Source organism: Gigantopelta aegis, chromosome 8 (genome assembly GCF_016097555.1).
Source record: "Gigantopelta aegis isolate Gae_Host chromosome 8, Gae_host_genome, whole genome shotgun sequence".
Classification (NCBI taxonomy): domain Eukaryota; kingdom Metazoa; phylum Mollusca; class Gastropoda; order Neomphalida; family Peltospiridae; genus Gigantopelta; species Gigantopelta aegis.
In genome coordinates this window covers 37,663,056-37,678,017 of record NC_054706.1, presented here as the reverse complement: position 1 = coordinate 37,678,017, position 14,962 = coordinate 37,663,056, and the positions used below count along the sequence as shown (strand labels likewise).

At 34.9% G+C, this 14,962-nt stretch overlaps 1 protein-coding gene across 1 annotated transcript; it reads left to right on the top strand.

Moving 5' to 3' along the window:
- Window positions 1-4,965: 4,965 nt before the first annotated feature.
- Window positions 4,966-14,294, top strand: LOC121379245 (IQ domain-containing protein K-like). The gene is made up of 7 exons (XM_041507768.1): window positions 4,966-5,091; window positions 6,325-6,579; window positions 7,418-7,515; window positions 7,989-8,041; window positions 9,725-9,802; window positions 10,357-10,441; window positions 11,628-14,294. The coding sequence occupies exons 1-7, from the start codon at window positions 5,037-5,039 to the stop codon at window positions 11,832-11,834; spliced, it is 831 nt and encodes a 276-aa protein (XP_041363702.1). The 5' UTR covers window positions 4,966-5,036; the 3' UTR covers window positions 11,835-14,294.
- The last annotated feature ends 668 nt before the right edge of the window (window positions 14,295-14,962 follow it).

Here is a 14,962-nt window from a genome sequence, read left to right as displayed (position 1 = left end):
TCCCAGTGGTACAGCGCTCGCTCGATGCGCGGTCGGTGTGGGATCGATCCCCGTCGGTGGGCCATTTGGGCTATTTCTCGTTCCAGTCAGTGCACCACGACTGGTATATCAAAGGCTGTGGTATGTACTACCCTGTCTGGGGGATGGTGCATATAGAAGATCCCTTGCTGCTAATCGAAAAGAGTAGCCCATGAAGTGGCGACAGCGGGTTTCCTCTCTCAATATCTGTGCGATCCATAACCATATGTCTGACGCCATATAACTGTAAATACAATGTGTTGAGTGCGTCGTTAAATAAAACATTTTTTTCTTTCTTTCTGATGTAGTTGTAATAATTTCCATTGACAATTGACAATGAGCAAGGAATCAAACTGACACGCCTTTCACCTAAGAAGTACGGTATTATATTTGACAGTTAGTCAGGCATATTAGATGAGATCGATGGTGTTTATTAAACAGTAAACCTTAGATCGATTAGTTTGCTCCGATTATTCCAACGCTCACAAAGAACAAAATATTGGTTAATGGTAAAGTGATGTCAGTTAAGTTACTGGGAAGGTAATCGATCGATATTGTTTTAGATGAAAGAAAACACGATAGGGAAGGGTGCTTACAATAGATATTATAAAGAACGGTATATTTATAATATTTAGGCGTTTACTTTTTCTTTGGATAACACAGTATTATTCACCAGTTTACGACATAAAAATCTGAACCAAGTTTAATTAGTGCTAATTCAAACGATTTGATAGCGTGCTAGAGAAAATCATTTTACTGTTATTTTGATCGATTTGCGCAGCCACAAAGTAGGCCTAGAACAAATAATTTTTTAAAAAGAAGAAAATTTATTTACCCCAGAAAACAAATACGGTAGTGCCAGGGTTGGGTGCTCGAATCTGGATAACATTATTTCTTCATATTAGAATTCCTGCCAAACTGATATATAGGGTTTCAAATGAATCACTACTAATTTTTACATGGAGTACAATTAATACTGTGAGTAGAATGATGGAAATAAAAAGTGAAAAGGATTCCGGCCAGCTCATTTTGGGGGGGAATTTGGGGGGGGGGGGGGGGGGGGGGGGGGGGGGGGGGGGGGGGGGGGGGGGGGGGGGGGGGGGGGGGGGGGGGGGGGGTGGGGGGGGGGGGGGGGGGGGGGGGGGGGGGGGGGGGGGGGGGGGGGGGGGGGGGGGGGGGGGGGTGTTGCACCCCCAGCCCCTATCTCGTACGCTTATAATAAAGTTTGTTTTGTTTAACGACACCTCTAGAGCACATTGATTTGTTAATCATCGGCTATTGGATGCCTTTGACATATAGTTTTAGAGAGGAAACCCGCTTCATTTTTCCATTAGTAGCAAGGGATCTTTTATATGCACCATCCCACAGACAGGATAGCACCGACCGACCGCGCATCAGGCGGGCACTTTACCACTGGGCCGTACGCTTATGAATAAAACAGTACTAATGTATTAAAGAAGATTATATGAGTGGCCGTCAGATACCATTTATCTCACAACGAGTTGTTTTAAAATGTATTTAAAGAGCGAAAGCGAGTTTGATACGTTTTTCAACAATGAGTTGTGAGATAAATGGTATCTGACGGACACTAATGTATTATTCTATTTCTTACGTATCCTCAAAAAACAGGTTTAAAGCAAATTTTAACATATTTATCGACTGAACGATATTTACAACCCTTTGCACTTGTAGCTGACTTACTCGTCACAGACACACATGATTGCCAGGTTAACTATACGTCACAGTGTAATCGATTTCCACCGTGCTGTTTTGTTATTAGACGTATGGCATTGGTGACTTGGTCATCACCTAGGAGCAGCCAGTCGTATTTCTTTAAATTGTTAACACCCCGTACGTATGTAAACAACTATGAGTTATAAAAAACCACGCATGGTTTTCTCACCAACGGGTGTGTACGAAAATGTAGTTGCCAATACATACATTTCTGTTATATTTTATTATACTTACAACTTTTTTCTTCTTCTTTTATTTTACCTATGATAGGCCTAATGATGTGGTTTATTTGGGTAATAATAGGATACGATCTATTCAAATCGAATACCTGCACTACACACCAAATTTCCAACAACGCAGACAATTTACTAAAATGGGTAATTAGTGTACACCATCTTCATATCGAACTTGGGAGGTAATGCAAATCTAAAAAAAAATATTTAACAGAGGACTTGTTTTGTTGGTAATTCCTAAGCTGTAGAAGAGAAAACACATTTCATTTTAAACCGCCTGTCCTATTTAAAGTACAGCGGATCCCAGTCCTTGGTTATTGAAAATTATGAGGCTCCGCAAGGCTCAATGGGTAGGTGTAAAAATCGCACGACCAGTGATCCATAACTGGTTCAACTAAGGCCATGGTATCCTGCCTGTGGGAAAAATAAAGATCCCTTGCTGCCTGTCGTAAAAAAAATGGCGAAATCCTCTAAATAGGCAGAAGCGTATGTTTGACGTCTTAGCCGATTTTGACTGGTAGCGGCGTCTAAATAAAAAATTGGTCTATTGAAAATTATAGGCGAGTGAAAAATTTCCCGATTATGTTCAAGACAAAAGAAATAGGCAGCGTAAATGACCAGTTTAACGATTTCCCGATTTGCATGGAGAGCCACCAGTTTAACGACTGCATGGAAGCCACTGCCATGTTTTTAATTTTTATTGTTTTAATAAAAGGACCTTCTAAATGAGCTATGAAAACTGTTGATTTTTGTAAACAGTGGAAATAAATACACCCATCTATTTTACATGCGCCGTTTGTTGAGTGTAACGTGCGCTTTTTTCACACTCGTCAGATTGAAATTACGTGCGCTGTACGAGCGCGTACGCACCCGCTCACCTTAAAAAGCAAGGTCTGGTACAGAAAGGCAACGAAGTTTTAAGTAAGTAACTCCCTGAAATGGCTGCAAAATGGTATTTCAAAGCCCCTAGATTTCAATATTTGCGGGGAGGGGGGGGGGGGGGGGGATGTCCCCGGAACCACTAGTGTCTTGCGCCTTCCATGCTCGTTCGTTCCAAGAATTCATCACCCCCCCCCCCACACACACACACACACACACACACACACACACACACACACACACAATCCTAGCTACGGCCCTGCTACATGTAGGCCTAACTGATATTTTTTAACCTTTCTACTCTAAATAGTAATTTAAAATTTGTATTTATTTCATACAATAATGGTGATATTAAAAAATTTAACTAAATAGAGAATACTACATGAGTGGCCGTAGATACCATTTATCTTATGCGATACCTAACGAGCGAAAGCGAGTTGGATACGTTCTTAAACAACGATCAATGTGCTCTAGTGACGTCGTTAAACAATACAAACATTTAACTTTTGTTAAAAAACAACGATTTGTAAGATGAATGGTATCTAACGGACACGAATTTTGTTTTCTATTTTTTACATATCCTGCAAAAAAAAAAAAAAAACCAGTTTTAAAATAAATTTAAATGCCTTTTCCAACGGAAACCTATTTACGGCCCTTGCGATTATAATTAGCTAGTGCGTCACAGACAAGTCAATTTCAGGTTAACTTGTACGTCACAGAGTGATCGATTCGACCGTTCTCTTTGTTTCATTGGATGGTATGGCATTGGTGACTAGGTGCAGCCAGTCGTATGTCTTTAAAATGTTAACGTACGTATATTTGTTAACAAGTATGTCTTATCAAAAATAACGAATGATGTTCTCACCATCGGGTGTGTAAGAAACATATTTGATAGACAAATGTATAATTTCTCAACATGAAATTCATGTTCCAGCTACCAATGGGGCAGTTATTTAATTATTCCAAATACTTTGACCATTTTATCCCTATAAATAGGTGCACAAATTTTGTTTCTCCGTCTAATTATTATTATTACTGTTGTCATTGTAGTCGGTGCACTTGTTGTTGATCATGATGTTATCTTTGTTTGCTTACACCAGATTGTTTGGAATATGCAATAAATTGGAAATTAATTGAATATCCAAAACAGACCATCAACCACTATTTTAAAATTACCAGTTTGGCTAGGTAAGTATTTAATTTTGAGGCAGACTCTTCCCAGTGTTTATGTTTAATTTGGACGGAGACGAGCCCTATTGTTTTAGATATTATTTTTTCCAAGGTGCAATTGCCCCTTTGCACGGTCCTTACGTTTTATCGATAAACGTGTTACAACTAGGCTTATATGACACCGATTGTGTTTACATTAAATCGGTTCATATTTAAATGACGTCGAATCCCAAAACAAACAGAACTATGTAAACTGCAGGGCTTACATAATTTTGGCGGCATTATATATGTTGGAAATGACTCCAATTAAGAGAGTAGCCAACTTTTGTAGGGTCCAATTTTAATGCAGCGTTGTAGTCTAAAATCAGCATTTGGCATATAATATTATTATATGCATAATTACTGAACAAAATTAATTAAGAGTTAGTATAATGTTTGGTCAATATTTGCTAGCGTTATATTATTTTGGCAAGTTTTGATCACTGACGATTTGTAAACGTTTCTTGAGCTAATTTCACCTGGGTGGGTGGGGGTGGGGGGTCATATTTAAAAATGACTAAGATATCTACTGGCCCTTAGGCTAATTAATTGTTTTAAGTATAAAATAGGCCTACCCAGAAATTAATTAAGGTTAGGACAGGCGTCCGAGCTAACTGTTTATAGGGTAAAGTTACTATATATATATATATATATATATATATATATATATTAGAGCTCAGACAACTATTAGAGAAAACAAGTATATATTTAAGCCCTATTAGCAAGGACTTAATGAAGCAATAAATAAAAGAAAATGCGCATTAAATGTTTCACTTTTTTCAGGTAATACCATGAGAAGAACTTGTAGTATTCATATTAATTTAAGAATCATTGTTTGGTTGAAATATTGCCATATATGTTAAGTGTTATCATTATCGATTCTACAGTGGCAGTTAGAGTTATTCCCCCGGAGTCCATAGTTACTACGCTTGTTATTGTAGCCTTTTTGGCTAAAAAAAAAAAATGTCAGTAATAACAACAGTTCCAGAACGTAATATCTGGGAAGATATATGCAAAGGTAATTTTATACCTTACATATTAGGCTAAATTAAAAATATGACTCGGGTATAGCACCATCAAAAATGCAATTAAATTATTTGTATCCTCGAGTAACTAGTTTTCGACACCATGTTTTGCGCGTTATCAAAATAAAAGTTAAAACGAAAATAAACATTATATATCAATAAATGAGGTTATTGTCTACAATATTGGTAATATATATCATAGGATGAAGCTAAGTAAATATATAAACATATACTTGGACTATAGATAAAACAGGAAATAAAAGTCAGATAATGAATGTACCATTACCAAGGGGATTTGGTATAATATCCGCCCGGTCCCCTCCATTATTATTTTTAGTTACGGTTGAGGGTTAGGGTTAGGGTTAGGGTTAAGGTTAAGGTTAGGGTTAGGGTTAGGGTTGGTTTTGGGGTTGGGGTGGGGTTGGGGTTGGGTTTGGGTTTGGGGTTGGGGTTGGGGTTGGGGTTGGGGTTGGGGTTGGGGTTGGGTTGGGTTTGGTTTTGGGGTTGGGGTTGGGTTTGGTTTGGGGTTGGGGTTGGGGTTGGGGTTGGGTTTAGGGTTGGGGTTATGGCTGGGGTTAGGGCTAGGGTTGGAGTTATGGCTGGGGTTAGGGCTAGGGTTGGGGTTAGGGTTGGAGTTAAGGTTAGGGTTAGGGGAAGGGGGGGACCGGGCGGATATTTTTCCACCAGTGCATCTCAACTGGTATATTAAAGGCCATGATATGTACTGTCCTGTCTGTGCGATGGTGTATATAAAACATTGCTATTAATGGAAAAATATTACGTTTTCTCTCTCTAGGACTACATGTATTTGTAAAAATTACCAAATGTTTAACATCCAATATCCAATGATTAATAAATCAATGTGCTCCAGTGGTGTCATTAAACAAAACAAACTTTAACCAAGGAGATTTGATCATTCGACCCAAGCACGTCAGTTGAGTGCTCTACCAACTGAGCTAGATACCAAATATAACAAATACAGTTAAATATGTAGGCTATAATAATTGAAATACTAATGTATCACCCATTGTTAGTCTCCCACCGGTCCAACCGGATGGGACTGTAGCTTTCATCTCCGTCCTTCTACCTGTTCGTCTATCCCACATAGTTTTCCAGACAATGCCTCAAGATATTGAATTAAACATTTGTGTATAGCATGGAACAATGTTAATTTTTTAGCGTGACACACATGTATTAACTACAGTGTATACTTTTGATATTTTAAGAGTTTGCTTCCCGACGACCATCATTTCAAGAAGAAGATGCTCAATCTGTGCTAACTGACTACAGTGACTTTGATCCTGCTCGACACAACCCCGTTTTTTATGGGCAACTTCATGAGAAAATTACTGCAGATGTTGATATACTGTCGGAGCTAGATCCAGCTATCAGCCACCCCGCTTGTGCTGGTTTCGTGTTTACAGACAAACCTCCACAGTCTTCACCCTTACCACCACCAACACCTCCAGACAAAAAGCAATGTAATGATGTTTTTATTTTGTTTAATGTTGTATGTTTATTTTCAAGTTTTATACATACCAGTAATTCAAGCATTTATAAATTCTCTTTTCATTGTTTTAATTTGGTTGTTTTCTTGGTTTTAATTCAATATTATTTTGTTAATAATTTTCAGATTTATTTATTTTTAAAAATTTATCTTTATTTGACATCCTGTAGCTGATGTGGTTTTCAAGTTCAGGTGGCATTAAAACATTCATTCTCAATGAATATTGCAATGAATTTATTTTGTGGAAATCATAAAGATATAGATTTTACAGTCATCCGGGTCAACTTTACCATCTAAGCCTTCATAAAATTAAACATTTTATCGTGGACATTAATTGTTATGAATCGGCCACAACGCAACATTTTTGGTATAATATGTGTACATAAAATATATATACAGAACTTCACATGTGTTGTTTTTGCTTCCTATTTATTGCACAAGTTTATTTTGTGTAAGAATATACGTGTATACCACGAGACCGCATAGTTTTGGTCCAGATTGCACATATGTCATACAAGATAAATTTATCACACAGTTTGAAAATGTCTTTATCACTATACACTATAATAAGATTGAATAGGTATGTAATAAAATAGTGGATCAAGTTATGTTTTTAATAAATGTTGTGGCTGATTTGTCCAGTTACTGTCATTGTTACGGTAATCTTGTTTTACAGTAATCAGATCTTTGCATCATTATTATTTTTATTATTATTATTATTATTATTAAATTCCATGACATTCTTGTGTGGGTTTTTTGTGCTTTTTTTAATTAATATAAATTTTCTTTTTAACTGTATACATTTATTTTAGGTTCTCCACATGTGTATTTGGAACATTATATATTCCCTGTTTTACTACCAATTCTTGAAGCAATGCTAAAACAAGCAAAGCTAGAAAAATGTTTTGAGGTGAGCATTATTTGATGAATTTACATGTTATATCATTATGGGAAGTGGTAATTTGTAATAAAAGATAAATTTTTATATTCATTCATATTTCTGTTTTGAAAATTAAGTAAAAAATGGATGGGATTTTATTGGCAAAGTAGTATGGAGTTAATAGGACAAAGTTTAGTAGCATAGGGTGAATATTGTGACTAAACAGACCAAAGGGAGACCATTATGATGGTCTTATTGATACTATTCATAATTGTTCTATATACAAACAACAGAATGTCTTGTCTGTACCTTATATTTTATGACAGAACACAATACATGTATGTGTTCATTAATTGCAGATAAATAGAATTTCAGCAATGCAATATTTTAGAACATCACTTAGCTGTTATCATCATTGTCATTCATGAAACTTCCTGTTGATGGGTAATGGGAATTTTGAACTGCTGAACTATTAAATAATATGTGTATCTTTTTGTTTTTAGAGGAAGAGGACAAAGTTTAATGCTTTAGACTTCATAACAGAATATTTATATAAGTGAGTTCAGTATTAAATTATTGTCATGTTTTAGATCTTAATTAATATACCCAAATGCACTGTCTCTGTGTCACTGTCTGCTGTTAAATTGATGCTGCCTTGTAATAATAATAATAATAATAATAGAAACCACTTGTTTTGTACACCATCAAGGACATTTAGTCAAGAACTTGATAAAGTTTGCAAGTGTCAATTATCTAAATCTTTGAAATGAAATTCTGATGCCAGACAATCATGCAAACATGTCAAAGACAGGCCTACATATGAACTAGAACTAAATGCTAAATGTGCTGCTGACTGTTGAATCTTAATTAGGCTCATAACCAATGGGGGGTTGGGGGAGGGTCGGTCGACCCCCACTACCGGTGGCTTTTTTTTTTCAGTATGCCCCCAGACCCCCCTAAGCAACGCAGGTGCTTTGCACTCTTGTGTGAGAGACTTTGTGCCTCAACATGAGCCTAAATGACCCCCCCCCCCCTCAAAATTCTGGCTACGTGCCTGATAATTGTTGGTAGTATCTAATAAATATGTAAACTTCAGTTTAATTTCCTCAATCAAAACATGTTCATCACTTATATCACACTAAATTAATATTACATGTACATGTGTATTTATGACATTAAGTTTTTATTTCAACATTAAGTCTTTACTTCACAGAGCTAAAATCATGTTCATCCAGTACCACTGTGTTGGTTCTTTTTGTGCTTGAAGCATGTATGGCTGGAAAACTTGTAAAACTATGTACGACATTTTATGTGAAATGGGGGAGTTGTAACAATATCCTATTGCACTGAATATAATATAAGCCCATCAAAGCTACATATACTGGTAAGTTCTGCTTCAGTTAATTCTTTGAGAGAGTATTCACAGTTATGGATCATACATGTAGTTTGGTTGGTGTAAGAATTGACCACAATTTTGTTTTTAATTATTCCTGCAAGTATGAATGGAAAACCAATATAAGACTTCACATAGATAGTAATACCAAAGTATGCACATCAGGGTTTTTTTGTTCATAATTGCAGTCAAGTCTTTGAATTACATTTATGTGCATAATTTTACAATATAGGTCTACCATAAATTTGTTCTGCTTAAAGTCATTCTCCTCCTAGAATTATTTGTATCATTCTAAAACTTGTTACAAGGATTCTCTGTGGCAATGTCTGCAAACTAATTTTAAATTTAAAATAATTAAAATTGAACTTTACCATTGAAAAGTATAAAAGTTTCTACAAACTAATTAAAAGAGATTATGATTGGATCCTCTGGGGAATCCTCTGGGGTGGTTCTTTAAACTAATACAGAGAGATGTTTAAAGTTTAGAATTTTGAATAAATTTTAAATAATTAAAACTGAAGTGTAAATTTGAACATTTGATTGAATAATTTTGAGAGCTCAATTTTTGTGGAAGACTCTTATAATCTAATAGAGGTTTGTCAATTTTTTAATTTATATATTTTATTGAAAATTAATATCTGGTCTTTAAATTTTATCTTTATTCATCTAATAGTGACAGTAAGTAAATAAATTTAGTAAACTATACATTTGTTGACTATTATTTTAACTTTTCTAATTTAAAAAAAAAAGATAAAAAGTAAATAACAGAGTTGTCTTAAAACTGGCCAGCAGGCCACTTGTTTAAATTACAGTTGGTATCACTAAATATTTTTGTTTGTTTTATAGGAACAATCCTAAATACACAGATAGAGAAGAGTCTTCTCTTTGGGACATCCCTTTTGTACAAGAATGGCTCAAAGACCAGTAAGTGTGCATAGAACATTATTGTTAATTCCAAAACACTTTTCTTTTTTCTTTTTACATCAAGCCAAACTGGAAATATTGACTAAAACTTTTGTACATGTATTTCTCAGCAAAACTCAGGGTCATACATAGCCTAGAATAAATGGGATGGTAGAATTTGAGCACAGTAATAGAATAAAAGGGGCACTTTTCAACAATTTGTCTAGGGGTGTAATGGAATTCCTTGTCCCCCCGCTCCCACTATGTATGTTTTGTGATTAAAACTACTGTGTATATGTATAATATGTTCCTTAAATCAATGTGCTGCAAGTAAATGCTAGTCTAAATAGCATGAATGAATGCCTAATGACACCCCAACACAAAAATACAGATAGTTTATTGGGTGATTATGAATATTTCCATTAATAATATTAAAAAATAAATAAATGTATAACAGTGGAAAGAGCTGTGGTGAATCTGAAAAGCAAACCATGTTTTTAATGTTTGTTTGAATCCACTTCATAAATGTTACATAGTATATAATTTAATAATAAATTACTCATTTTTCATATCAGCCCTCGGCCACCATTGCCAATGTCTCTGATATGGACAGAAGAAGAAGCTGCCCTTATCATTCAGTCTCACTGGCGCGGATACATTGTACGTACAGCGGTTCTCTTGTCTTATCTGATCAAATCGGTTTTATATGACTGGGAATGCATATTGGTATTTTAAATTGTTATCAGTCTTGTTCTAGTTCAAATGTCATCAAAGTAAGGGTTGGCAATATGTAAAAGTTTATATTAAACAATAAAACAAGCCCTGTGTACATTAGGGCTGTCATGTTTACAAAATTTTAAACGGAACCTATTAAACAAAACAATACTGTTTAAATGGCCAAATATTTAACTATCTAGTAAATATGTGTGATCATTATAGTTGATGAAACATAACCATAACTAAATTACTAGGAATAATACAGTTGGCCTATACGATAATTGTTTCTTAAATATGTATTCAATACTTCAACTTTATAGAAATCGTGTAGAGTTGAATGGTGAAGTATAACAACTTTCCACTTGAAATCTTCATTCAACAAGCTTACAACCTTTATTTTCTTTTCTTTCTTTCTTTTTTTTTTTTTTTTTACTTTTTGGACTAGGCTAATTTTATCACCATTAAACTGAATACATCATAGTTCAGCATAAAATTGTCACTTACAAGTCGCGAACATTACAGACTGTAGTACTATGACTATCTGAGTGTGCCAACACTTTGGAGTATATCCTGGATAATAATGTAACTGCGGTCACCTCAAAGGCATATTTCTGGATATGACATAGATACTTTAAAAATAAAGTTAATGACATAAAATATCAGTTTTATCCTGTGGAGACAACAATGGAGAATTTCCTTTCATTCAGAACAGGGTAAAACTAATATTCTACATTCTCGACTGTAATGCATCTAAAATTGAGGAAAATATTTTATAATTTGTTTAACTCAAGTACATTATATGATTAAACAAAGTAATGATAAGCAGAAATTATTTTAAAATTAAAAGTACTGGAGATTTGCTCTATAAAACGACTATATATTGTTTACTTATATAAAAAATAATAATGGCCTAAATGAAACGATACCATTTAAGTGTGTAAACGTGACAGTCCTAATGTATATTAAACATTTATTACACACGGCTCTGATATTTGAAAATTAGCATAACCAATTTTTTGGCTATACTTTATTACTTGTATTTGATACATTTAAAAAATACATGAATTAGTATTAAAGGTTGAAATAACATAAACGATCATATGCTCATATACTTTGTGTATTGCTTTAGGTAAGGCGAGAACCAGACATTCAGGAACTGCGGATTTGGCAGCGAGAATGGAGAGAGATAAACCGTGGAATTCACTCTCGTGTCAGTGACTTCTGGGATAAGCAGATGCCTGACTGGGATAAACCAACACCTAATGTATCTGAGACTGCACTTGAGGAAGAAAATATCAAAGCCATTATTCATCCAGAACCTGATTCAGAAGTTTGAAGTTAAAAGGAATGTTACACTTCAGACTTGTGGTGTATAATATGAACTCTGGAATATGATACCAATTTTAAACTAACAGATTTTTCTTTTCAAAGCACTATCTCATCATTCCTGAATAAATGTATTTAAAAAAAATACGAAGTTCTACAGGCACGACACCAACATTCCCATGTGGTTACTTTGTATAGCAGTTTAATACAGTCCTATTTAGGAAAAGAATTGTTTTTAGAAAAATAAAGAAATACAAGTAGGTTGACTACAACAGTATTTTAATATAACTCAGTGTTTTGAGGTTACAGTTGTGTATGTGGTATGCTGCTGCTTACATAACTGCAAAATGTGGTAGTGCTTTGGATTAAGGGTGGATAACTCGAAATGTTTGTGGTCAGCTGGTATTGATTTTTTGCATGTCTGTTACCAAGTACTTCCTAAACATAACAATTATGAAGTTTAATCATTATTTTGCTATTTTTCACATTATGTATGTTGGTATGAAAATTGCATTGTGGTGTGCTAAAGTAAGAAAGATTATGTGAATTTATTATGTTTAACAGTAGGTACAAATTTAAAGATTCTCTTAAACATTTTCAGTTGCTCTGAATGATAATGTTCACTCTGTGTGGACTCCCATTTTAGCCATATATCTGCCTCTCCGACCCTTTATTTTAAAATTTAGGTTTATGATTAGGCAGGCTTGTAGAAACATATCGCAAGTAGGGGCAGTCTAGTGGGGGTGGGGGGCATGAGCCAGATTTGTATTATATACAGTGTAGAATACAAAAAAGATGACATTAAGGTCTGAAAAGGGGTGGGGGGGGCACAGACTCTCCTGTGTTTTAACAGCCTGTTAGAGTTAAGGTTAGGGTGAGGTTTCCTCTTTATTATATCAATACAGTGCTGGGGGGAGGCAGATATCTTTCTGTCTATACTGTATGTAACAGTTAATATAGTCTGGTTTAGGAAAGAGGTCTTCATTAAACCATTTATAGAAAATACAGAAATACCTTTTTAAAGTCTCTCTTTGAAAATTACAAGTAGGTTGACTACAGTAGTATTTAAAACACGACCACTCTTTGGGCACAACTTTTATTTATTCAAAGGGTTAGAAAGCCTGCCACCAGTTACAATAATAGTAGGGAAGATATGCAATGTGTCCTATTTGTACACTTCATGCTGTATACATTAATACATTAATAACAAAATGACTAGCAATAGCATATACATGTATTACACAATAAATGACTAGTAAAAGCATAATGTATGTCATAAATTAATAATTAAAATTCTGGTTAAAAATAAACACATTTGATATGTTCAGAAATATGCTTTATTTGTAAATTTATTTATTTTTAATTTATATCACTTGTTATTGATATTTTGATATATGTGTGATTATAGCTTTAAAGCCATGAAATGATTAATCAGAAAAAGATATTTGTCCATTTTAGCAAACATTAGCTGATAACAAAATATTAGCAAAATTACTTATGATAACAAGCCTTAGTTGTAGAGTGAATGTACCCAAGTCACACCATCTATGTGACTGTGTTTAAAGAAAGAAAAAAACTTTAACAATGCATGCAACACATTTTTATTTAACATATGGCATCTGACATATGGATAAGGATACAAGATGATGAAAAGGGAAACCCACTGCGGCCACCCATGGATTACTCTTTTTCTATTAGCAGCAAGGCATCTTTTATATGCACCATCCTACAGACCGGATGGCACATAATGTAACATGGACTTTGTTACACCAATTGTTGAGCTTTGGCTGGAATAAGAAATTGCAGGCTGTAGTAAATTAACATCCATGCCAACCAGTTTATAGTACTAAATATTTAGAATAAAATATCCAGTTTTATTGTTTCCCATGATGCACCATTCTTTGATTTCGGTTGCCACGCGTAACTGCATGGTTCTGATCATACTGAACCACTCCTGGTGGGATGACTAACCCCCAGATGCATGTCGATGGAGGGGTGTTGGAGGTCGCAACTCCTCTCACATTTGAAGAATCCTCTCACAATGATTTATTTACTTATTTACAAATATTCTCTTTTTTTTATTATTGTGGATTTAAGGGACCATTCAACACTTGCGTAAAGCTCTCGAGGCGAGAGTTTATCACATGATATTTTTCAAAATGTTATGGGAATGAGTTTTGAGTATTTGTCAAAAGTTACAAATACAGTAAAAAGTGGCCAATGATGTTGGTCAAATTACATTATATTGTGTGTGTGTTCGCGCATGTGATTGGGAGTGTGTGTGTGTGTGTGTGTGTGTGTGTGTGTGTAAAATAAAAAGGGTGTTGTACACTGTATTAAACATCTGTGTTTCAACAAGGCTGTTGACGATATTATGTTGATAAAGAAAAGAGTTTACTAATTGTGTTTGTGTTTTGCAGTAGTACAAATATGTTAAATGACTGAGAGGTAAAACAGGCTGTAACACAAGCAGGGTGGTTCGTTTGTTTTTGATTTCCTTGAAGTACGCCATTACATCAAATGATCATAAATTGATTAGTAAACTGAAAAAAAAACAAATGTTTTTTATATATATATTTTTGTTTTTACATTTTGAATAACTTATTATTTTTAAATGTGTGTCCATTGATGGACGGTAATAGGAAAAGTCCAGAAGGAAATATTTACAAAATTATTGTTTTTGCTAACTGTAAAATCTTCTGGGGGAGGCAGGCTTCACACTATCATTCAACACGTTCACCCGGAATTGGGTACATATTTCGAAACCCTACTTATGCCTCTGATTGCTGTATTTAGGTAACTTTATACCACTGGGTCATACTTCTAAGTGCTCCTAACTTTAAATAGCACATTAAAACCTGACCGCCCGGTATTAGTGAGAGATGTGACAGGACCTGTCATAAAGTGGTGTTTCTTCTAGTCAATAAATTCCTGTAATTTGATTTGAAGTTGGCTATATGTCTGAAACTAATAGCATAATTAAACACGTATCATTATTTGTGGCGTTGTAGTATAAAGCTGCATCCTAAAGCTGTATCCTAACCGGACGCGACGATTATTTTAGAAATCATTGATTTTAATCGCCGTATCCAAACCGCACGCGTACGGCGCGGCGGATAAATGCATAAATGTGTCCCG